The sequence below is a fragment of the Ischnura elegans genome, chromosome 4, assembly GCF_921293095.1.
Source record: "Ischnura elegans chromosome 4, ioIscEleg1.1, whole genome shotgun sequence".
Taxonomy (NCBI): domain Eukaryota; kingdom Metazoa; phylum Arthropoda; class Insecta; order Odonata; family Coenagrionidae; genus Ischnura; species Ischnura elegans.
Window position 1 is genome coordinate 28,665,643 of NC_060249.1, and position 26,673 is coordinate 28,692,315.

Here is a 26,673-nt window from a genome sequence, read left to right on the forward strand (position 1 = left end):
GCGGCGTTTAGAGAAAACTTTGCAATTACTACCCTAGGTCAGGTCAGTTATTCCTTCGACGGTGCTCACGTTTATTACCTGATGAGGTATATTTGTAGCTAATGAGTCAAGAATACTTTCTTCTCTGTTAGGTAGGGATGCTATTTGAAACAACGAATTTGATGTAATAGTGAGTAATAACGCCTCGCAAATCACTCTATCCCTCCCACCAGGAATGAAGCTATGCGTCTCCCAATCTATGGAAGGTACGCTGAAATCTCCACCGACAATCAAGTTTCTTTGAGTCCACTAAGTCTGAATTGAGTATTTTCGCGGACGGAGCTCTGAGATGATTAAATCATTCATTAATCGGTACCCATTTTTAACTCCTTACTTTTTTTATTAGCTCATTCGCAAATATTTTAGCTCTAATTAATAGGAGATATATCATAATGAGCATTACGTGGAGAATTTGCTTTGAAGAATTGCTTAGTACGAACTACTTTGGAAGAGTATGTAAGTTATTATGTCCTTTGGGGCCTTTCCTTTTTAAGTATTATTTCTCAAGGTATTCGTTTATAAAAACTTAAATATTAAATAACTCCCTCTTTCAAATGTGATCTTTTATATTTATGTCCTTTAATTTATATAATGTGCAGAAGTTGGGTTTGAATCGGCTACTTTTACAATCAGGAATGATTTTTGGTGATGTGGTTCTTTCAGTCCTCTGTAAGGGTAGCATGGAGTTGTTCTCATTTATTTAAAACGGCACTTTTAGAATTGGTCTGAATCTAGGCTTTGGAATTCCTTGTTGAGCTGAATACCATTACTCTATTATTACTATACTGTTAATGCTGATCACTCCCCTTGATCCCGTCCTCCTGTTAGACAGGTTAGTTTCTGTTGAATATGATATATTTATTGTCCTCTAAACGGACGAGAAATGAGAAACATACGAACTTCCACGCACGCGTATTTGTGATCGACGTTCTTATTAAAAATTTAGGTTGATTACTGGGGCGACGATCTGCAAATATATGGGTCATTTTTGAATATGTATTGGTTATTTAAAGTTGCTTCTTTGATCTGGTCTGGCTTACCGCATATTGGTTTGAAAAGGTTACTTATGAATTCCCTATCATCATACCTGTGAGTACTGTAATAAATTTATTTTCTGCTTAGGCTTCACCGTATTATTTTATTTAGGATTAATTTACCCTTATAGCTCTCCTGGAATCCCCTAAAATTTATAAATAACCTATTAATAACGTAATTAATACGTATTTTAACAGAAAAATTTATCTTTGCCGCCTATAAGAATCCACAAAGAATTTCAAAAAGATATGTAGAAATCTCACTGTACATTTAACATTGAATTTCCTGCAGTTGGGTTACATGCATGTCTAAAATATTTTCCTACTTTGTAATAGAAATAGTTACACGGGTTTTCATCCTTTGAATGTAAAGTGTGTGAATTCAATATTTTGTATCTATATGTAAATAAGCCATTAGTTGCAAACAGATTTCTTTTTGTGAAACAATAAAACATCCTACTGAAAGATGTTTCTTCCTGTGGCATGATGCATATTTTGCCTCAATTGGATTTCTCACGACTCTAGTGGGGACTCTTCAATATCTAAGGTGATAAAAGAAGGTATACGAAGGTTTTCTTCTGAATTGGGGAGGGGGTGTAACGGAAATAGGAGTGTGAATTGACTTTCTCTCGACGAAAGAACCTCCTAATCGACAGTTTACCCATGAAGTTCTTGAAAATGCGAGTGAGACAGACCGAGTTCTCTGAAAGATCGATTCTATTATCAATTTCACTCTGGAGTAATGGGTTCGGAAAATCGTAGCGATAGGTGCTCAGGTTGCGATAAGTTGGTGATGCTTAGAAAGTAAAAATATAACTTCCCTGAAGTTTTTATTTATTTGAAATTACAAAGTACATGAATTGCTGTGAATGCAATTTTTTTCATCTGCTAGTCATAAAAAATTCCGTTAAAGACGATGAAAAAAAGGAGAGCTGCTACCCGGGTCGACGCTGTTGAAACCAGAGTCGAAATTACCTAGTGATATTCGTAAAGTTTGTCCTTTTTTGCATCATGTAGAAATTTCACAAACTAAGCCCTCAAACCGTCCATTTTGCCAATTAAACACTATTTTTTCTTAGAAGCTTGATCGTATTATGAGTTTGAGCTCTTCGTTTAGCTTGTTTGCATATCGCTCGCGGTCGTAAAAGAAGGGAAACTCCTTCAGTGCCCAAAACCTGTCGAGATTGTTATTTGGAACACATATTGGAACGATGTTGAATCATGTGCGGGAGTAATATAGGGCAACGTTTTCCTTGACAAAGCGTTATCCTATAATTTTCCACTCAACATGTGGCTGCTATACTTACTATTCTTATCTTTGGAATTTAAAATTGGGGTCTGTTTTATTGTTACTGCGAATTCGCGATTCTCGTTCATTGACTCGCCCTATATAGCCTCATCTGGTTTCCCTAGCGGAGCGCGAAAATTTTCTGCAAACATTCGCAACATTGAGGGCGATATATTCTGCGTCGTAAGCGATTTACTTTCCAGATGTGGTGTGAAGTAGAAGCGCTAAGCAGGTCTCGGGCCTCCCAATTTTGAGGTTGGCTTTTTGGGTTCTTTGCTCTGAGCTGTGGTATGGTGTCTTCGATTGTGCCGACGTGGCACATCGGCATGGAGCGGATAATATCTCTGGAAGGAAATATTACTCCGCTGTGGAGCTGAAAAATTTTGGTTATTCGCAGTCCAAACGAAGAGCGGAATTTACCAAACAGAAAATTAGGGGATATAATCGTTAAATTTGGAAAATTGCTTACATTCTTTTGTTTTGTTTGTTTATCATAGTAGAAAACTGTTTGTTATGAAAAAATGTTTTTGTTTTAGGAGCTGTGACTTTTAGGGTTTTTTAAAATGTCTTTTTTGTTTTACTTAAAGTCATATGTTTAAAAACAGCTGAAGCTTTCGTGAATTTATAAAAAAATATTCCCGAATAGTTTCAGTTAAATATTGGATATTTAGGCTCGATAATACTCGTTGGTATGTTATGATGTTATTCGCTATCTTTTATTGACTCAGGTTGTAATCGATCTTTGGATGAAGTTCACTTTTATCTCAAATTCAATCATATACTTGTCAGTCTGGAACGATAGCTTTGAGTGTGGGCGAAAGTGAAAAAAATCATACATCCAGAGCAGAATATAAGTGGGTATCAGTGCTTCTCCTGTGATGGAACGGTTATTCATCCTAGCGCAGGAATCAGAATTTACATTGTTACGTGAACATTTACCGATGTTGTGGATTACAATGCATGTAGAATATGGTTTGTTGTACTTAACTTTAACACCAAAACGCATTATATGTAATGTTTCTTATTCCTTGCGGGAGTTTTATTGACAATAGTTATACTTTAGGTATTTGCGGACGTAATTGTATCTTAAAGTATTCTCCAACTGTGCAAATGTACGTGCACGTGTTGAAAAAATGATTGAATGGCATATAATTATTAATTAAGTATGGAGTTTGGGCAGTTTAAAGGGATGCATTTGCATATGGTCTGTAGTAATTGCATTAATGAAATCAAGCTGATTTTGATAGATACTTTGTAAGTGCTTTAAAGGCTAAAGATTTTAACTCTGGTCGCAATAACCAACGATTGATAATTATTACAACTCAGAATATCATAAAGCCCAAATACCCTCCTTTTACGATTTGTTGTTAAAATAATGAAAATATCATAAAAATCAAATAGGCAGCCATCGGTAGTTGGTTTATTATATCGAATGCACATTAATATGTTGGCAGGCTTATTGTGTAAGGTATTCATGTGTTTTCAATCTTTTGGATATTGCCCAATTAGTTATCCTCGATTTCTTATTTAGATGGCCTCGAGAATTACTGCGTACCTGGTAAAATATACGAGCTCTATCAAATAACCATGACATGATAGTGGCGACTTCGCTGAGCGCGTTTTTACAGTGTAGACACATTGGGACTAACTGGTACTAGTATGGTGGAAACTGCATGGTGTATTCGAAATTCCTTATTTGTCGTCTACCCCCGAACGTCAATTTAGCCTTGTTTCCTCTACCTATTTTTTCTCTAAAACTCATTTTTTAGTTACCATGAGAACAAAATGTAACTATCGGATCCCACTCATTCGTGTTAAAAATTCAATGTATAATTTTCTGTGAAGAAAACTACTTTTTGTGTTTTTTTTTAATCCGTTATTCGTTTCTTTGATGTTTACTTATGATTATTTAATTAACCAACGGATATAATTTTAGCTATCATAAAACGTGGTGTTCCGAAATTGGTATCATTTTAGCTTCTTTAGTAAATGGTCGTCGTAAAACCTAGAACAAAAGGCGTTTGTTCAAGCGCAAATCGCGGCAATATAACCGTGAGTCTTAAAAAAAATCAGCGTTGAAAACGTTAGATTATGCTTGATTTTTGTATTTTCACTCCAGTGGGGACAATTTCAATATTCTAATTTCAGTTTATTTCCAGTTGCTTTATTTTGAAAATAGAATTCCATCGACCGTCATGTGTTGTGTGGATCCCTAATTTTTTTTGGAATTCGAAATAGTCCCACTTCAGGCATGCAAATGTGCGCATCGCGCCTTCCCCTACCGGTCACCTATTGTTATCGATTCGAGGCACGTTTGGAGAGTCGCTGAATAGCACGGGAGAGGGAGGTATCACGGAATGACTCTTCTCCTCCCCGCCCATGTCGCCGCCCCTTAAGACCCTGACGAGGCAGTTCGGGCCCTCGAGGCGACACACTCCACTCGAGTGTCGTCCCTGCTATCTCTTTTTAACCGGGTCCTCCTCCCCCTCGTCCTCTTGGGGTGGCGTCTGCCACCATAGTGTGGTGGACAACCGTCTTCCCCACCTCTCAGGCATAACCTGGAATAATTTCAGGGTGGCGATTGTTCCGGAAGACTTAGAAACTTCTAAGCCTTTTTTTTTACTTTTTGAAAAATATTATTTTGATGTTAGGGAAAATGTCGATTAGGAACTGGGGAAAAATATGAAATAGATTACCTACTCATTCAAATATCATCTGGTAATAGATGATAAACGTATGTTTTAAGAGTTAAAAATTGTGCAAAAACGTTTGAGTTGTAGGATTTTGATGAGAAATTAGAACTGATGGTTTAATATGTTCATGTGGTTTATGATAATACGTATTGGTAAATATGGATTGATGGGCTTCTTATATCAAAGCTTTTTTTTTACTTTTTGTTAAAGAATTTTTTTCTGTTAGGGAAAATGACGAATTGGAAATCGGAAAAAATAGGAAATGGATCTCCTGCCCATTCAGTTTTATTGGGTAATGGATGAAAAGCGCATGTGTTTTGAGTTATAAATTGTACAAAAACATTTGATTTGTAGAATTTTGATGATGAATTAAAATTGAGGCTAAAATATGTTCATATATTGTTTATGCTAATGCGTAGTGGTAAATAAGAATTGGTGGGTTTCAACTATTGTTTTATTCCAGGCTTTGTCGGAGTAAGGCTTTTTGTAGTCTATCGGACTTGTAAATATTCTTTCCTTGAGAGCGAAGATTGGAAAATTCGTTTACGGTATTCTTGAAATTGATATAGTCTCTCACTCAGTAATCCATATCGTAGGTTGGTTTGAATAGGGGAGGGGGTTATAACTCACCCCTTGAGTATCTCACCGCATGAGTATTAGTTTTCAATGTACGGCATCTACATAACTATGCATCATCGAATACGTATTATGCTAAAACGTTTTGTTTGAATGAAATTGAAATTGAAATTTTGTATTACAACGTTTCATTGCAGTCCTTGAGAAGCTCATTGTCAGTTGAAAAAATATTTAATTTTTATTACCCATGGTGATTGTGTGAAAAATAAAAGACGCATTTGTGTATTTTTATCCTTCTCTTCTTATCTTGATATCTAGTTATCTCTCGATTTTGGCGGCCTAAGACCGTCTCAACTCTTTCACCAGATGTGGCGTTGAAAATTGTCGACTTCACGTACTGCCCCGTGCAATCGTAATGGACACTATATTGTGTTTCTATGCTATCCCCTTCATTCAGGTCTCAGGATAATGTATGAATTTTCCATCTGAGCTGCAGATCAAGCTAATTTTAATTCGAGTTAGAGGTTGAATGTGGAAGAATGTTTTATTCACCTAAACCACCCTCTTTATCATTCGAATTCACGAATTAAGCTGCGAAGATGGATATGAGTGAACGAACTCATCCTTTCCCACTTCCTATTGGCCTGTCAGCTACCTTGAATCACTTCCCTTTTTGTATCTTTCTTGTTCGTTTAGGGCTGTACAATTTATTTGATCCTGCCTTTTGGCATTTTTTATTTTGTAATTTAGTAGCTGTCACTGAAGACTCGAAGAATCGTTCTGTGCAAGGAATATAATCGTTTTGGTACTCATATTTCATTGGAGTGGTTATGCGTGGCGAAGTAAAACATGGATAACCACATCAACGAATGCATGTAGCCCCGAAAAATGCTGAATTCTCTTTGGCCTGTCGGTGTCTCTTTTGAGAGATAGCATGTTATTCCACCTTGTTATATCTTTTATCATTGCCAGTATTTATCATTACCTCCTCTCAAAATATCTTTTTTGAAATGTATTGTGCGTTATCTTTGGTTGATTACTGTGGCTCAAATGAAAGATATGATCCGGCTGTAACTGATTCGGAAGGCATTGAATCGGCCTTTTGAAGGAAGTCATGAGATTGAATGTCGGTGTAATCTCATGGCACACACTTTCAATTAGTTTGGAAGATAACGTCGCTCGAGCGAAGTTTTTCCCTTTACTCCGAGATATATCACCGGATGTAATGGAATAGCTCCTTGCAGAGGCGACGAGAAGGATTGCAGCGTTCGACTTTTATTGGTTAGATTAATTTGGTATCGGTCAAGTTCATGTATATTGGTTTCGTTCTTTGGAGTGCTCTTTGGATATTATGCACAATTCTGAGCCTGGTGATTACGAAAAAGATTAGGTAATTCGGTAAAAATCTAGTAGGTACTCATTTTCTACCACTCTCTTGGGAATAGCTTGCTCATGAGTAATAATTACTCATTTGGAATTGGGGGAGAAATTCGAAAGACATTTTATGCTTGTAGAATTTAATGAAATCCTTCCTTGGAATTATCGTTTTATTTTTTATGGGGTAGTGAATATTTTGGTCAAATTATATTTGCAAGCATTGTTAAAAATCGAAAACCTCCGCATTAATGTGTTTTGGTTATCAAAATTCTCCGATATACATATTGTGTAATGAAAACTACTAGTAGTGCGGTTTATGTCCATATACCATTATCAAGTAAAAATTTATCTTTGTAGATATTGTTGCCATATATTTCATTTTATATTATCATGCTATATCGGTGGGATTCTTGTACCTACAATGATCTCTAAGGAGATTTATTATTGAAATTGAGGTTCTCTTTCGAATTTTCCCCATAGTGGCCTGGAAATCACTTTTAGATGAATTATATGAATGGGTTTTTCATTTTTGAAATTTGAAATGGTGGTTTCCTATGTGATGTGCTAAGTTTTTTAACCATGGGTAGGTTCGGTTGTAGGGTCTGTTTTGTACATAGGTGATTAAGAATTGAAGGATTTTTTGATGATATTTTCAAGGAGTGTAATACACGTGGTACAATTTTAGCTGGCGTTTCATGCTACTGAAGTAGGCCTCCACGCTTGGAGTTTCCAGAGACTGCTCAGGATATTGTTTGGTTTGAAAAATTCCGTACATTTGGAAAAAAAAGCCTTTTGAATCGTTATCTGCGTCTCCGATGCATTGTAAAGTTTTCGTAATATATATACTTACCAATTATGCTGCGTTCAGTATTCGTGAAATATTTTTTTACTCTGAGCGCTGACGTAGATGGTTTGTTAGTGTGTGAGCCGCAAGAAAGGAAGTGAATTTAGTGCTCTCGTTTCCTCATCCATATCCTGTTTACTCATTTCGGTGGTTCATTCGTTGCTAGTCAAGTTGGGTGTAAATGGCTGAGGGCATCTTTTTCACCCCCTGTGAAAGTGGCATTCTTAAAATATTGTGGCATATTTTTCTATCTCGATAATTTTGTGAGGATATAAAACAAGTGCGTAAAGGGAGTAAGCACAGTAAAGTGCTCGGGAATAATATCGAATAAAAGCGAATACAGAAATTAAGATATCAGCTACAAAATGACGAAGGGAAGAGCTATCTTATAAGCACTAAATTCTGTTTCATGGGACCGCCTAATTAGCAGAAAAACGGAAATGTGAAACAGTGCTAGAAAGTGTGATAACAGGGGCAGAGGTGTTAGACATTGAGGAAAATAAAACAGAAATAGGTTATTGACGACTTGGAGATATTACATGAGAAGGAGTTGCGGAAAGAGTAGCCTCGATAAAGTTATAAATAATGCGTTAATGAAGATGATGTGATTGGTAAAACAAATGGTCGACGAGGTAGGAACGAAGCAACTTCTTTGGTTTGGCCATATTAATAGGATGGATGATAACAGATGACCTAGGGAAATATTGGATTGGAGACCTCCAGGATATTAAAAAGGAAAGACCAAGAGGTAATTGGAGAGAGGGAATACCGAGACCAATGGAAATAAGAAGAATAAGAAAGTAGTGTTGTGACAGAGAAATGGAAGCTGAGTGCAGGGAAACGACGCCAATCGTAAAAACCTGCTTTATATGTGTCAAAATATTCCTTTTTTGTTGCAGTACAGTATCGTACGTATTTCGTCCAAACATTGAAAACTTTTAGGCATCCTCTCCGACGACAGATCTGCAGGTTTTCCGCTACTCAAAAATGTAACTCATTGCTATTATTGAGCGAAAATACTTTCAAAGGAACGGGTAAAAGGTTACACTGAAAAAACACTTTGGATATGAGAATCGTAGGTTTGGGTGTCACACCCAAAGCTGAGGTGAAGGAAAGGACTTGTCCATACATTAGGTTGTGTCACCCAAAGGGAATGGGTGATGATGAGTTGGATGTTCCAACTACTCCTTTGGTTGCTACATCCAAAGAAGATGGACGAGTACTTAGGGTGTGAGAACCAAAGCGTTGGGTAGCTCATCAGAACAACGTTTGGATGCCGAATGAAAACTTTAGATCACCTACCCAAAAGATGGCGCCCCTATCCCTTCCTCCCTCCTGTTCAATTCCACTACACCTTAGTATTGTTCTTTTTCAACACATTTTGAAATAGACCACTAAGACAGTGCGACTAAAAAATGAGAAAACCTAGCTCTGTGATTATCATAATATCTATTATCACATAATTCAACATATTGTAACATGCGCGGGTGGAAAAATAAATATCCATATTTGTAGAACACTAGAAAGAACATTTATTTCCAATATATAAACACACAGTTACATAAAATTCACTCCAAACACACAATTTTTCTCAATCTCTTCTTGTTCATTCTCCTTTCCTCGTCAATAAACTCCGTGCCAACGCTCTCGATGATTACTCCGCAAGGCTCTCGATGAATCCACCGTTATAATATCATAAAAAGTGCACAAAACACAGTGAATTAATATCATTACCAAATTTTATGCCAATAACATAAAATATTATTAAAATACAATCACAACATATTATAAATATCATCGGGAAATACAAGAAACGTGAGACAATTTAACCTCAATAAATAAAGGTCAATGTTAATAAGCACAGCAGCACTTCCGACAAAATATGATCTGAGAGTTTGAACTTTGTTTTAATAAGCACATAGAGATAACAATGGGAATATGAAGAACTCATAAGCAAAGGGTGGTAGTGCGGGCATGAGAATTAATGCAACATGGCGGTGAGAATAAACACAAAATGGCCGTGAGAATAAACAACAACTCGCAACTTACCAGCGAACACATGGATATAGGCTCCAAGTCCAGCCTTCGATAAGAAATTCGCCATCCCCTCGTACATAATCTCGAGCAGCAAGAGCAACGAAGCACAAGCGGCAGCAGAGTTCGCCCGTTTTGCTCACAACAAGTCCACACGTGTCTACGGCTTCCACGGCTGAACACAGAACTGCGGGTGCTAGAGAGCTTCATGAGATTGCCACCAGAGCGCGTAACAATAGATTTAGATTTCGTACCTAAACCGGTTGAGTGCACTAACCATAACTTTGGTTCTCCCATCCAAAGGACGATGACTGGACGTGTTTGGTGTGACATTCTTTGCCTTTGGTTCTCACATCCAAAGAGTTAGTTCTGACGTCGCATGATTCTTGATGGCGCATCCAAATCTCCCCGCCCAAAAGGGTTTAGGGTGTAGCATCCAAACCTGTTCTCTCAGTGTACTAAAGACCTATTCCTCCGACCCTTATTGGTAGCAATTTAAGCATGATCTATGACTCGTAAGTATAATGCGTGGAGCATACATTAGTGTTTAACAGAAATAATTACATGTTTCAGCGTATGACACACGTGAATATATCTCATATCTAGTATGGAAAAATCAGTATTGCTAGATACCACTACCGAGTCTGTGATAATTATATTGAATCACGTATGAAGGGAAGGTAGGGCTTAATTAAATTTTAAGGGGGAAATTTAAAAATAGGAATAATTCGACGAATTAGCTCGTTTGAAGAGGAATGATGATAACAGCGGCGTCGTATGTTTAGTTAAAGTAGATGACAATGGTTGATAAGATTTATGATAGGATTGAATGCGGAGATTCAACTGTTTATCTAGCATAAGTTGAGCAGGTCTGTTGTAATCTTGATGACAAAAAAGAGATAGCTGCATGAGGTAAAGGAATTCTTTTTACCGTAAATTTTCTTATCGAATAAGCCAGGTAGTTGTAATGAACTTTCGATTCAGTGATTCGACCGGAAGTTTGGTTAGAGTATGTGAGGGCAGAGGTTACCCTGGAGTACGACACACGCGTGTGACTTTCACACTTCAGGGTTAGTTACTTTCGGGGTCCCTCTTACTTAGACGATTTGCAATCAAATTAGCGGCAAAAGGTTTTCCATAAGGAATTTTCGTTAAAATATATTGTCCATAAGTTATTTGATTTTGAGTGACCGAATTTGCAAACGTTCTGAAAACTTCCTCTTTTAGCGCTAATGTGAACCTGTATTTTTATAAGGTTGTATAAGGTATTTTTATTCTAAATGTATGTCATTTTCTTTTGTCATTACAGATCAACGAGCTAAGTCATGTGAACATCCCGGTGATGTTGCTGCCGGACGACTTCCGCGCCTACTCCAAACTCAAAGTGGACAACCACCTCTTCAACAAGTGAGTGTCAAGGTGTCTCCAATTTCCTTCCTCGTTTGCATGTATTCCCATCGTGTCCCTCCACACCGCCGCTGCGGCTTTCTTGTCCCCTTATGTTCCTCACTTATCCTTCCACCGCTCTCTTCGTCGAGAATGTTGAGCTCTGGAAATCCGCAGACCACTCTGCGAAGTTGGGTGTTTGACAAGGGTTCCGTTTGCACCCCCGTCCTTCTCCATTCCCGCTGCGAGTCGAGCTGTGGCAGTTCTACTCCGGGAAAATAGGATAATCTGTCCAACAATTTGCCCGTCGGATGGAACTGTCGCTCACACCAGGGGAGCACTTTCTTGCCCGCCGTTGGCGGGTGGCATCTTTAAGCCGTCTCCTCCTTTTTCGCCTTTCAACCCCACTTCTTATGGGCAAATTGGTTTTATCTTGACGCCCCCTCCCTAGTTACCCTCCCATCGCTCTTCCTCTCTCGAGTGGCTGGACGAGTTTATTACATTTCAACGTCGTTTAGCAAAATTCGATGCTTTCACCGTCGAATAAAAAAGTTTCATTAGAGCTCATCACTTAGTAGCCGTCTGGGAAAGCCTATTGATCCCTTTGTATCGCCACTTGGCTCTACGAAAGATGTTTTAAGTTTTTATTTATAATTAATGGAACGTCATAATCAGGGAAGATTGAATTCTATGATTGGGATTAGCTATGACAGTTGTTGTTTGTAATGCATTGCCTACTTTTTGACTATGTCTTTTTATAAAACATTTTTGCTGTAGCGTACACATCACGTAGTATATAAGATGAAAATTGGTAATTTAGGTTTTTTGAATTTGGGCTGGGCTTAATCAAACCTCGGTTAGGTGTTGCGCTGCAGTTTTTATGCAGGATTCCCTCGTTTATTACGCTTTATTTAATAGGAATTATTAATGAATCCGTAATTTAGTGTATAAAATGGGATTTCATATTTCAGCAGTGAATTTGGCATGACCTAGAGATGCTTTACTAGCAAATTTACCTGAAATACTGTTTTATGAATATCCAATTTCTTTTTGCTGGTCTTAAGGAAATACGTTATTGGAATCCTGAATAAGCGATCATTAACGCTGCCATACTTGTACAATCTCCTGATAGATTGATCATGAGGGAGATTCAGAGCGCTAATAGGCCATTTCATCAATAGGACCGTTAATTACGTTCGGGTTAATTATATTTATTACATTGCGAACGGGTCTCACGTAATTTGCGAGAATTCTCGGATTTCATTTCAGGCGGATTATTGGCCCTCTGAAAATTGAGGAGGCGGTCCAAAAATAATATTTTCTCAGTTGTGCAGGAGAGCCAGACTATTCATTTAATTCTCAGCCAACGGGTGTGCCATGTTTTGACTCATTTTTGGCTTTTCGTTATTCGGTGACAACGAATGGCAGTGAGTTGATGATTTGCAGCCTCCTCATCCTCCTTCCTTCCTTCTGTGTGGCAATCCGAGGTTTGCCTCTCCAGTCTCATTTCATGCGCGACCGAGGATTATCTTTTCCTCGGAAATAATTTTTTCGCAATTTCGAGCGGAATGTTTTTTTCTTCAAAAAGTGAACGTTTCAGGGAAATGGCACGAGGCACGTACGTTTAATCAATGCGACTGTATGGAAGGGAGAGGATCTCCCATGGGAATGGTTAGTCCTTTCCCGAGCCCTCGTTATTGGTCATGTTCCATTTCCTTTCCCCCATCTGTGCTCTCTGGTGCTCGACTTTTTTTTATTGCGCGCTCTCCTTTTACTCGTCTCGCCTACGGTGCCTCGAGGATTCCCATAATGGATTTGATAACAAGGATGGTAGGCGGAGATGGAAAGTTCGAATTCAATCGCAGTGTTTAGAAAGGTGAACCCGTGAAGAGTACCAGCTCTAATTGTTTACTTTCATGTGATGTCTGGACCGTCCATTACGCTGCATACGTTTGAGTTCTTTTATATCAGTGGACAAAGAAAGAATAAACTTAGTGAGGTTCACTAATATATTGAAAAACCCTAACCCTAAGGTTCGCTAATATATTTAAAAAACCCGGGTCGGGCTTTTTAAATATATTAGCGAACCTTAAAAAGTTTATTCTTTCATTTTACACAATGGAAAGGTTTCACAAAGTTAAGCCTTAAATCATTAGTTATACATACTTTAATATCAGCTTGATATCAGCCCATGTAATTCGTTTAGAGTTAGATTTTGGTTGGAATTCGGACATTGTCACGTAAGAGGGCATCTTTCGTCGTGTCAGTAGTTTCTTGAGAAAATAAGCTCAACGAATGAGCTTAATTTTTTGAAAATGTCATTTTATTTTAAGTTTAAACCTAGTCCAAAATTTTATTTGATAAGTAGTCATAGAATTCACACGTACTTGTATTTGGGATGAAGATATTTTAAGCCCATTTAATTCAAGGTTAGTTCTTTAACCAAGCCTACTATTATATTGCCTACTATTTTTTTAGGCGCATGCTCAGAACATGATAAATGCGTAAAGTATTAATCATTCATTTCGATCTACCATTCACAGTGAGTAAAAGGTTGAAATGTGTGCCAATGTTGTTTTATTGATTCATGGTCATGGTTTAGTACAATTTCCAAACTTAACGAATTAGATATGGTTAATCGGATTGGCCATTTTTCATGCTTTTGTGGAATTATCTCATAGGGCTTATCTTCGTATAATGATGAAGCCCAAAGGTGTTAAAGGTGTGAATTGTGACAACATTTTGCCTACTTCTCTGCAGCCCAATAAGTGACCCTAATATTTGACGATTAATTTCATTGCCGGGTACTTCAGATTAAATGATCTTTTTCCTACTGTCTTCCGCGGTTTTTCCGTTTTTATTCTTCTTATTGATTTCCATTAACTTGGAACTAATATACGTTCAGTGTTCGGAATGTTGGGTGGAGACAGACTATACGTTAATATTTCGTGGGAATAGCTATCATCAAGGCCTCTCCTTGGAGTGTTTTTCCTTTTCACCTTTCAGTGGGAATCGTATTATGGGCGGTTATCGGGCGTCGTTTATTACCTTACGTCTTTAGGTTCTCCATGCACGCTCGCATTTGGGGCCACTCCATGGAATTGATTTCTGACTATGAGTGTTGCATCATTTGACGGTGTTGTGGGAGTTTTCGTAGGCATCTACTGCCTGGGCGAAGTTGCTCAACGTATATGTGTCTCGACAGCATGTTGTCGGCTGTAGAGAAGTTTTCGGAAGATGCGTGATTGAATTAAACTTGAATTGAACGAGGAAGTAATTAGTAATCTCGAATGGAATGAATCTCTAATGCAGTCTTGGTTGCTGTTCGTTGTGCTATGCCGGCATCGCTGAGTGCGGATTTTCCTTACCTTCCAATCCTTAGGTCGCAAGTTTGAATCCCTCCTGCGTAGATTTCCATCCTTGACATGGAAATTTGGAACGCTTGAATGAGTTTAATGCAAGGAGAGTTTGTTCTTTCCGAGCAATGAAGTTATTTATGTATCATTTCCTGGAAATGGCGGATAAGGCGCCTGTAGATATCACACCGACAGAAGGGATTAATTAAATTATTTCAAGATAGTTTTGTTGGTATACTCGAGCATGAAGTTAACTGCAGTTGTAAAAAGGTCATTACGTTGTGGAGCATGTTTGAAATCGTGCACCCTGGAATACGTCACAAATTGCTACAGAAATGCGGCGATGTAGGAGCAAAATGTAGCATTATTGATGTGCCCTTTTATCTTGCAGACTTGGAGATAATGTGAGTTTATTCCCTTGGATAGGTTTTTTTCTGCGAAGGATAAGTCAAAGGCTTTATGAAGCCTCGCATGCAGTTTCTTTCCAACACGTGTTTCAGAGAGCTACTTCAAACAAGCGAGCGGTATTTATAAACATGATGAGAGAAACTCTAAACTGGGAATCTCGGGTAAAACTGTGAAATCCTTGAATTCCGTGAAAGACAGTCATCATCCTTGTGCTAGAGATTGCATGTAAGCTTGTTTTGGCTAGAAAAAGGCTTTAGGAACGGAAGTTAGGACGTTGCCTTGTTTTATACTATCCTCTGAAGCGTTTCACGGCTTATCCTTACCTGTCTCCGTGTGTGCGGGGAAATAAATGATGAGGTTGTCGGTCCGAAAATAGATCAGAGGAGATTCTTGAGCAGACTGGTTAGCCCTGCAGGTGGAGTGGATGTCGAGAGCGAGATGTTAAAAAAATTCTTGGAAACCCAAGAATCAATTTCTGGCACACACAACCGCATTATAGTGAAAACTTCAAGTAAGACCGCTAGTCTGTAGTAGCAATTTCTTCTGAAAGTGAAATTCAATTATGAATTGTGATATATTTGGGGAATTAATATTAGTAGGCACGTAAAGTTGTTGAAAAAGCGTCGAGGTAAAGTGGTCTACTTATAACTGGAGACAATTCACAAATAATTGCATGCCGATGGTGCTGTGAGTGATCGCACGCCTTACCGATTTTTAATCTCGGTCAAATCAAATGATACTATCTAGACGGGTTGCATTGTTTGATGACTAAGCTTATAGATACAATTCATCTGGGGTCATTCAATGTGACAGGACGTGGAAAGAGGAGAGTTAAAAAAGAATGTCCAAAACAACATTTAAAGTAGTATCTGGCCGGTGTGGTAGCTTCCCTATGTTGGCTTCCCATTCCTAAGCTGGACAAATAGCTTAGATATCGCCGTGGAAGCCCCATACACTTGCTCGGTTACATATTGTGTGGAAGCCGCAATTTCTCCTCTTGGACCCTCGGATCGGACGTAAAGCTCTGGGTCCTTCAGCGCCTTTCGTCTAGATTATGCCGAATGCCGACGCCGAGTTTTTCCTTTCCTACCTGTATTTTGTGGCCGTCAATCGATGAATCACAGTGAGGTTTATTATTATAATGATGATTTTTCGAAAATGACGCGTTACCTTTCCATTTCTACCTTTTTTGTGGTCGCAAATTGACCTCCGTAGTCGAGCGCTTCTTTCAAATAACAATGCCAAAACTGCATCTAAATCAAATCTTTATCGTGGTATGATTGATGGCTAGGTCTCAAGGAACAGATCTTCTTTCGTCTATGCCTGGAGGGGGTAGAGCCGCATCTGTGCGGTTCGAAGCATATGTATTTCCCGTATGTTAATAAAAAATATTTTACCCCTATGGACATCGTCCATCAAGGTTAAAAAGCAAATTTTGCGCACGTAAATGCGGATTAATCAATTCTTATGTTTTTATCAATTCTTCTTCCAGCTATTTGTAACGACATCGAGGTCATTTTCATATAACCTCCGGGGTTGAGCCTCAATTACAACATTCACTTGTTAATAACCCAAGAAGTGACTTAACAGATCTAGGTTTTCTTAACATCACCGTTTTTATGGGGTAGCGATCATCAAATCAGGTTTTTCTCAAAACGGCGTATACATCCCAAAAGTTTTTTTTGGACTAATATTTTTGTGGAGTATCGCCATTGGAGCCTGTATAAAAATGATTCTAAAATGCTCTTTCCTGGAAACGTGTCAAGGGAAACCTGTATTTTTGGCCGTCATTTGATGACTCACAATAAGTAGGATATTGATAATGATGATTTCTCGAAAATAACACGTATTAAGTTTGTAGAACGAACCTCTTAATGGATTTAATGGATTTTGGATTGAAGGGATTGTGTCGCGCCGCAGCGCCCTCCTTTAACCATCATCCAAGTTGTGCCGCGTGCTGGGCGCCATGGGATCGGGCGTCAACACACTCGACGTGGATGGGGACGGCTGAGTGCCCCTGGCACATAGGCCTCCTCGTGTTGAGGCTTTTTAATCCCGGTCCGTGTGGACGGCGATCGATCTATGCCCGAAAGTGGCTTGAGTCATATCATTTGCGATTACGGATTTGCCTGAAACGTCTCATGCGTATTCTTTTAATGAGATTCATATTTAGATGGATGCGAAAATATCACCTTGTCCACTTATTTCTCTTGAAATGTGTGTCGTTTTTTTATCACTTAACTTTTTGGAGCGTCCGATAAATTCCGATGAAACCCGATTCCGATAATTCATTAGCTAATATGCGGATATAACTTTGTGAGCATCATAATCAATAACGAATATATTTGATCTTAATATGGCGATGCCTAGCGTCTCAAAGGTTCGTAAGACGTATTTATTTCGATTACCGCCACCAGTCTCGTCGATCATTTATAATGTAATATTATATACAAGCGATTCATTCTGATGTATTTAAATTGTTTCACTCATAAACAATGATGATTCATTAATTATTGGATGTATCACATCAGCAAATTTAATTTATCGCCAACATATGATATCATTAAATAAGCGATTTAGGTGAATTATTCATCCATAAATCCTTTTTCGTAGTGTAAAATGTAATCCTTATTTTGACTTTTCATTGTATGTTTTACCCAAATCAAAAACTTAAAAAGAGCCATTATCATCAAATCAAAAGAGTTGTTCGTACATGAATGGGGTCCTAGTTTTTCTCCGGTGTATTGTGAAAAATTTAAATCCACCTCGGATGACCCGGGGTTTCCTCTCCTTAACCCTTAATTTTCCTCTCGGGAGCTGGGGGCAACGTCGGAACAGTTGTTGGGGGACGAGGTGTCGCTGCAGGTCGCGCGGAGGGAGGGCAGGCCAATCGGCGATGGCGTGGTTAATGAAGGGACATGGCAGAATTAATAGGGGTCGGTGTGTGTGGGTGTGGTGAGGTGCAGAGGAAGGGTGCACAGGGTCCATTTTCGACAATCAAAGGGCCATTTGCTCGCTCTCACAACTGATTGATTTTAATTGCTTCGATAGCTCGTTCCCCACTCCTTCCTAGCCTAGCGGAAGCACATTTTTTTTGTTCTCGAAGTAATTGCAAGAACTCGTCGCGGTAAGTTTTCTGGAGTGGTTCAAGGTGTAATTGTATCATTGATACAGTTTTATGTGAGACTTCGTTAATTTATTCTTGTCAATTAGAAAGCGTGAATAGTTCATTAACTGCCTGCTGCAACTCTCTCGTCGGCGACAGAATTAGACTTAGCAGCTTTCAACGCGGTTTATATTTTACTTTTGTGTCTTTATGAAGTCAGATGATAGGGAAGTTACTTGCCGTATGCTGTCCAACTTTTCTCATTTTCTTTTATCTGGGACCTGTTTTCTCCAGACTTATGTTTTAAGGAGGTGGCTCTTTAATAAAGAGTCTTTATAATATCCGCTTCCTGGTAATGTAGGTTTTGTATCGGAGTCATATCATTTGCGATTACGGATTTGCTTGAAACATCTCATGTGTATACTTTTAATGAGATTCACATTTAGATGGATGCAAAAATATCACCTTGCCCACTTATTTCTCTTGGAATGTGTGTCGTTTTTTATCACTTAACGTTTTGGAACGTCTGATAAATTCCGATGAAATCCGATTCCGGCACTTCCTTTGCTAATATACGGATATAACTCTGTAAGAATCATAATCAATAACGAATATATTGGACCTCAATATGACGATGCCTAGTGTCTCAAAGATTAGACGTATTTATTTCGTTTATCGCCATCAGTTTCGTTGATAATTTATATTGTAATCTTGTATACCAGCGATTCATTCTGATGTATATAAATTGTTTCACTCACAATTAATTAGTTTAGTCTTTTAAGTAGTCATAGTTTATTTTACTTTAAGTTATTTAATATTTAATGCCGGGTCTTTTTAAATCACCAGTAATACCTCGAAAGTTTTAATAATGCATTTTCAAATTGTTATCAACGAATTCTCAATGCATGCGTTTTCGTAGTGAGTATTAAAGTACTGAATCCGAAGGCTCAAGGGGGTATTGATCTTGGCTCTATCCTTCCTGAGGTAAATGGAATGTCAGTGCACGTAGAAGGAACCTGGAGGTGAAAATTTTGGAATTAGCTTCAAATCCTGCTATGTGCTATTAAAATCCCACATAATTGCGAGGCCAAAATTATTATTTTTCTTTCCTTTCATTAGATCTGTGTCAGAAAACACCTCTGTTCAAGAATCATGTACTCGTTAATGTATTTTGTGTAATTATTGCACCTTTAGTCTCATTGTGCCAGTCATCTTTTCAACGCTTTTCTGGTGGGAGAAGATTATCATGGCTTGCCATCCTCACGTTTCAGCAAATATTTTAATATAATAATATAATATAACTTTATTCCATTTACATTCAAATATATTACATTAGAAAACACTTAAATAATTGTGGAATATATAGGTACCCCTTATTGAATAGTTATGGGGCTTAATATCTTAAACTTTTTACATAGGTCTGGTGCTAGCTAATAGAACTGTGGTTTTATGATTGCACTCATGGTAGTTGAATCTAGTGTCCAACCAGTTTGAAGAAGCCCTTGCTACTGAAATACATGCTCGTGCGTGTCACTTTTGAAGTCCAGTTCGATTAATCGGAATTTATCCTCTCCATCGAATCATGCGGATTCAGAGCTAATGTTATCAATTTGTGTGGGTAGGTTTTGATGAGTGGTCACTACCCTTTGGTTTAGCGCGGCCTAGGAAACTAGCATAGCCTCTGCTTGTGCTTCATATCTCCTTCCGCCTTGGGTTTGGTATGATTCGTAGACGGGGATCGGGTAGGTGTGATAGTTATAGTATTGGCTTCCCACCCAGTGGGTCCGGAATCAAATCCAGGCGATGGTAGAGTGTTTACAGAGACTTTCCGATCCTTGCTTTAGTGCTTCGTAGATTGTACTTCAAGTATAGCACTCCGTCCGTTGAATGGGACGTTAAATTATGCTCCCGTTGGTGCCTTGCGTTAGAAGACTAAACCCGACTCTAGATGTCTCTTCACATTTCCCAACCTACCCATCCGCATGGCGCATATGGCCTCAGCTTTCGGTTGCCTCCTCCAAATACCATAACATACCATTGGTTCGTAGACTTAAAGTTCATTCCAAGCTCGAATCCTGCGTAGGGCGCAGTTTACAAATTTATATCTTTTAAAATGTATGTTCCTTGACTATGACAGGTTATGAGATGATGCATCATTCCGGATCGACCGGTTGAATTTTTTTGAGTCGAATTACTCGATTAAAACTTGAAGTAATTTTATGAAAACGTCAGATTTTTATAGATTATTGGGCTAATATGACATGGGGTTAATTAATTTCCCTTCCTCCTTTCTTATTTGATATCCTTTTGAAGTCAGTAACTCTTTTCATTGCCCTCTTTGTAAAAGCTAAGTCGATGAAAGATGTTCCTCCGCTAAGTAAAGTGAGTGCAATTTCCTTTTTCCCCTCCAATATCCCATGGAATAAAATCTGAAAATTTATCCGTCATAGATTAATCGGCTACAGTGTTTTGTGTGTACAATTCTCTTCCCCATCCATAAATTATATGAGACTGTCGTCAAATATCTCAAATATAAAAATTTTACATCTTAGAAAATAACGAAGCGAAATATTCAAATTTGTGTTACAGGTAAATATTGCCTTGAGTCTACTTAATGTGCAGTGAAAGTTGCTTAAATATAGCTTTAGTTAAATTCGAATAATGGGTCACCAAAAACGACTGGTAGAGGGGGTGTGACGCGTGATCTTAAGTAAATGTTTGGTTCCTTTACAATCTTACCTCCATTCTTACTGCAATCTTCCCGCTTGGACACGTCCTCGTAACATCGATGAAGAACATGACCTCATTTGCTGGCCACCTTCCCGAAAACCACAACCGACCATATCCGGCGATAAGCTACCGCTCAAGGCATCTCAATCTCCGGGGTCGTGATTTAGAAGCCGGAGACTGGACTGCAGGGTGAAGTCTGAAATGATAAGGCAATTCGAAGTGGACGACGGAGGGGCGAGGATTTTATGGAGCAGACTGTTAGTGTGTGGTCAAAGGTGGCTAGTGATTATGTATCAGGGAAGCTGTCTACAGGACAATCTCTCATTCCCCAAGGGAATTGTTGTAATAGGTGCGCCCAGAACACTTTCGATGGTAAGCTCTTTTGTCAAGTGTATCTTAGGTGTTTGATTGAAGCGGAATTATGAAATGGCAATAAAATGAAAAGCCTGGAATTTCTGTGATGTGTGTGTGGAACGGCCTGCCCAGAAATATATCACTAGCTTCAAGCTGGAGAGCTAATATCTCTTCGAAATTGGTTTCATTGGATCAAATAATTTGAACTTCTCCTAAAAGAAATCGTATCATAAAAATTGATGTATTTTTTTATTTCTGAAATTCGCATAGTCATAGCTCGTCCCAGGATATTCGGTATTAGCAATTCAGTTCAGTATAACTAATCATTCCAAGGGTCATCGATGGCTTTAGAGGCTGTCTAGCTTGACTCCTTATCTGAGTCGGATTGAATGGTGGTCACCTATTTATTTAGATATTTTCTTTGAATAGAGATACATGTTAATATGTTACTTCATTACTATTATGTGTGCAAAGAACAACAAAGAGGAAGTATTGAAGTTACAAAATAAAACATCTTTTTATGGTGTCCCTGAATATGCCTCAATTTTTTCCTATTCAGTTTGCCCGTTGTAAAAACTTAATCCCAAATCTGTTTTAGTTGTTCGGTATGCTTCGGTGGTGTAGATCATTTAAGCGCTAATTGTAATTGCAGCGCCTGGTTTGATACCTTTAACTGGGCAATTTATTAGTATACTATCGCATCTTTTTTGTAGTAACCGCCGTAATAATTTTTAAGTTTTAAATCGCTTGATCGTTATACATGCGCCAAAGCATGGCAATTTTTTCTATTATCTGTGAATATGTCATTTTCTGAGTATGTCCATCAATGTAATTTGCCTTCTTCCATCTGCCTGTTAAATTTTAATCGTTTAATTATTATTTTTTAATCTAAAAGTGAAAATTTAGGCTTGTATTATCATCGGTAGGTGAAATTCTCCTCCACGAATACCGTCTAATTACAGAATTGCCGTAACTATTTCCCTTTTCTCCTTCCTCATCTGAATTTCTTTAAATAGTCTGGAAATTTTTGAATTTGCTTTATTTTAAAAACAGAACCATTTTAAAAATGACCCACAGCCGAGTAAAGTGAGTGCCATTAATTATTCCCCCAAATTATCCCGTGAAGTAATTGATGAAATTTACTAATTTATCTCACATCGAATAACAGAGCTACAATGATTTAACGCCGAAATTATGAATTAGTTTATGTCATAGTCATTATGCGTTAGTTATATGGAATTGCTTATACAGTTGATTTATATGGCTGGAAAATGCCGTCTTCAAAAGATAAACATCTTCAGATTTTCTTATCGCAAAAATCTTTTTTTTAATGCTGATGTAATGCTTAGGTATTAGGGGTATCATTGGTTATCGGATTTTTTAAAGTAATAAAATGAAAACGATTGAATTCAGTTATTTGTATTGATTCACCTAATTGCATTGAAGGAACTATCTCGGTTTGCCTCGGGACCTGCCAAAAAACCCTCGTCTGTCACGAAATATTTTATCACGCGCCAAAACTTTTAGTGTGACTTCGTGTTACTACGTCTCATAAAGATGGGCCCTCGGCTCTGCATCTAATCTCATGTCGCACTGCTAATCAGTAACGCAAGGAGTTCGATGAAAAATAGGACTATGTAGGTACCATTTCGTACACGCTCTGGTGCCTGGGCTGGCGCGTATCGTGATTGACATTGTCGTGGTGGCGGTGCGACGTGAGTTGGCACGAAGGCGTTAATTTTTTATCATCAAAGGAAGTCTTGGTGCTCTCTCTTGGTGTTTTCTCACGTGATGTAGAGGTGCTAATGCTCCAGAAAAGGTCCGTACTATTTTTAAAGGCGAGCTTTCTGACCCGAATTCGAAATTCAATCAAATCAAAGTCATTGTATTTAAAAGATAAATTTTGGTTGAAAAAATCATTTCACAACCAAAAGGTCTTGGCGTCAACAAAGAACTGGAAGATACGGAAAAGTTGAATGGGAATTCTGCCCAACGCCTATTGTGGTGGACTTTTGGCCGTCCGTTCTGTTTCTGGTGAAATATATCATTGCTAATCCTTAAATTATTGCATTCATGTGCTATCTTGTGATCAATGAGGGTTAAATTGCTTGGTTCTATTTTTTTAAATTTCCATTGATAAATGCTAGGAAAAGGACTATCATAAATGTTCCATAGGTCTTCGTCTTAATTACGTAATGAGGTTTGCGATCCGCTTTTCGTCGCAGTTATCGAGAACTTCGGTAAACGAAAAGCAGGGATTTTCCGTCCTTTGACCTAAACTATACTTTCTTTTCCGTTTCATCCTCGATCATGTAAATAGTAGATGCGTTGCTTGGTAAAAAAAAATCCTCCAAAATATAAGAACTTTTTCATGATGGGCTTTTATCTGGATCGCTATCGTCACACGCCTCATGAGTCACGCTGCACATGAGCAACTTGAAACAATCCACTGAAAAAACGTCTGGGACCTCATTTGCTTGTATACATAGCGTGAAGTCTGTGGCTCGTGACAAACTGCGTCAATCGTGAAGTGTATATAGGGGCTGTTTACGTATATGATAGGCGTGTTTGTGGTGTAAAAATTGATACATACTTATTTTGTGATGCAGTCTGTGGCCCAGATAGATCGTGCACAAATGCATCCCCACCTCCTCGGAACGAATTTACTGCCGTTGGGCATTTCCGTCCAGGCTAGGTCAGAGTACGCAGGGAGGATGTAACATGGAGGAGGGGCGCACTTTTGACTGTCGTGTGCGCGAAGTAGGGACATCAATCAAGGCTTCTTGGAGGGAGTTAACGCGCTTCGTCGAAGCGGTCGTTTGGACGGCGGCGGCGTCTGGGTTGTGTTTTGGCCACCCGCTGGCCCCACCCCCACCTCCTCCCACGCATCAACTTTCGCGGTCCGCCCGCGACGCCAGAAGCAGCACCATCTCTTGATTGCCTGGCCAACCAAAAGCTCATAATTTACACTTTTCTCTGTCGCTTTCCCTCCGTTGAGCGCTTATTAGCGCGATCTCTTCTCTTTGTCGCCTCCTCGAATACGCCCCCAGCATCAAGTGGTTTTTTTAAGGGCTTCTTAACAACGGTAGGAGTTGTGGCGCTTATATCAGTGGTGAGGCTGCATTAATTTAATCGAAAAGGCGTAAACGGGTCAGTAGAGAAGGATTCAATATTTTGTGGTCATGTGGTAATTGAACTTTTTTGAGATGGGCGTCGAGATATTATCATTCTTAATTTAAAGTATACAGTCTGTTATGCGACGAAGGAGATTCTTGTTTTTGAGGATATTAGCCTCTGTACCTATCTGATCGTGTGGTCATGAAGATGTTTCACGATTTCCAGGTGAAAACAAATGCTCATGTGAATGAAAGTTCGTCTCAATTTGGTGTAATAGGTGGTTGCAATATTCTTTTAAGCTATAGTCGTGTACGAACTGGTATATATTTTAGTTTATTATAGCAAAATATTTTAGTGTATTAACTCAGCCTAAGGGTGTATGTTTACTCACCCTCGTAGGCAAATTAGTATTTTGAATGGATAGTAGCTGAAATGGAATATGTATGCCGTGTGTATCGAAAGAATTTGATTCCAGCTTTAAATATTTGACATTTAAGTACTTATTCTCTCTTTTACCTAGTTATCTGGTTTGAACTTGATATTTCTTTAAAACGTAAAAAGTTTTCTAGTTGGGTCAATTTGATGATGAATAGTTTTTTTAGGATCTGCCAAAGCGGAGGCATTCCCGTAGGAAGTCAATTTCAGATGGAGTAGTGTGTGAATAACCTTGTTTTAAGGGCTAACGCTTACGAATAATTAGATACGAACGCTAATAATTTTTCATGCAGTACCTATTTCATTGTTGAACTTTGATATTTTATAGTTTGTTTTAATCGGGTTAATTATTTCTCTAGTCTTTCGTTCATGCGCGAGTTCTATTTATTATACTGTTTCTAAAGTACTTGAATATTTGATCTATTTTCTTTTTTTCTAACTCGGAACCAATCAAGCCGGTCGTCTGTGGAGTCTTTTATTTGGAGTCCCACGCATACATTGCGAAAATCATATGAGAATCGTGAATTTGCTGGTTTATTTTTGCTCTCTCAAACCAATACACTGCCTTGGGGAATCCTCTTATTTTGTCGCGAATAGCCTTATCTGGATTTGCTCAATTGATTGGATTGACTCATTGAACCGTCTCGTATTGGCTGGCGGACGTGACTCGGACGGATGAACGAGAACTCGTACAGAGATACGGAGTTAAGAAACCTCTAATGTGAATTTGCGGACCCCAATGAACTGGAAAAATAAATACCCATGCAACATCACACTATGTACAAAATACTCGTAATTAAAAAACAAATTGAGCTGTTTGCGTGTACATTCTTGTATATTCTATGTTGTTGGTTAATAACAAGTATAAGCGGGGTAATATTGTTTCGCCAAAATAAGCGTAAAGTATTTTACCAGCCTTATGGTATTAAGCATCAAAGGCGCATTTTGGTTTAGACTAGCCAGGGACAGAAAATTCGTGGAAAAATCCTTCGGGCATATGGGATTATGTAAGTTCTTTATTTTTTCCTTTATTCGTCGCAGTTTATTGAGTCGTCCAATTTCATCATAAAAGGTTTTCATGATTTCTTGTATCTAAATAATAAATTGATAAGGTAGTATAAGCTTTGAAAATCCTATTGAAGGAGGATCTTAAAATCCAATAAACTATGAACATTTTCAGCCGCTATACGTTAATCGCCGGACATCATTTACCTCCAACTCTAAGTAGAATTATATAATCCCAGACTTAAGTTCGTAAAAAAAGTTGAAATAATTGATTGGAATTTTATATGGATTAATCCCAGTCACTTGTATACATTGAGAATATCGGATTGATTTACCAGGTCCATATTTGTCGCCGTGGTGGACGCACCATTTTGTTGAGTCTAGATACTCTTAGCATTGGTCTGTTGAGCTAATTCGACGTTTCTCTCTTTGTGCCTTTGTTGACCGCTTTCTGCGCTAACCCACGCTTCATCTCTCCATCTGCTTTCCTATTATTAGTCGTCGTCCCCGGATTTAATTCGTATGGTTTTCTTTCCTTTCCATGATGCTTTATTTACAGCTCACTTTTTGCTTTATTTAAATGATTGTCGTGTGGAGTGGATGTATTCCCCCTGTGCTTTGTGTTTCGTTTTGTGTAAATAACCCTGCAGTTGAAGTAAATATACATCGTGTACACTGTGCTTGAATTTTATGGTAATTGACTCGGGAAGCTCTGATTCTGCCAAATTTTTACTGTTGCTTATGCTTTTTACATATCCTTCACGAGTTGAAAGTTTTTTTTAATTGTTAACACATCTGTCTTCATCCGGGAAGAAAGTAGATTGAGACTTGCACATTCTGATTTCTTCCCTATTTCTTTCGTTGTCAGTTGAAAAGGTTAATGTTCGGCGA

At 38.4% G+C, this 26,673-nt stretch overlaps 1 protein-coding gene across 2 annotated transcripts in view; it reads left to right on the forward strand.

Annotated features, from left to right (window-relative positions):
• LOC124157205 (phosphatidylinositol 5-phosphate 4-kinase type-2 alpha) overlaps positions 1–26,673 on the forward strand; it is a 101,148-nt gene that overhangs the window by 19,168 nt on the left and 55,307 nt on the right. For both annotated transcript variants that reach the window (XM_046531749.1, XM_046531750.1), the window contains exon 2: positions 11,195–11,292. In XM_046531749.1, coding sequence (XP_046387705.1) covers positions 11,195–11,292 — 98 coding nt within the window. The remainder of the gene's footprint in view (positions 1–11,194; positions 11,293–26,673) is intronic.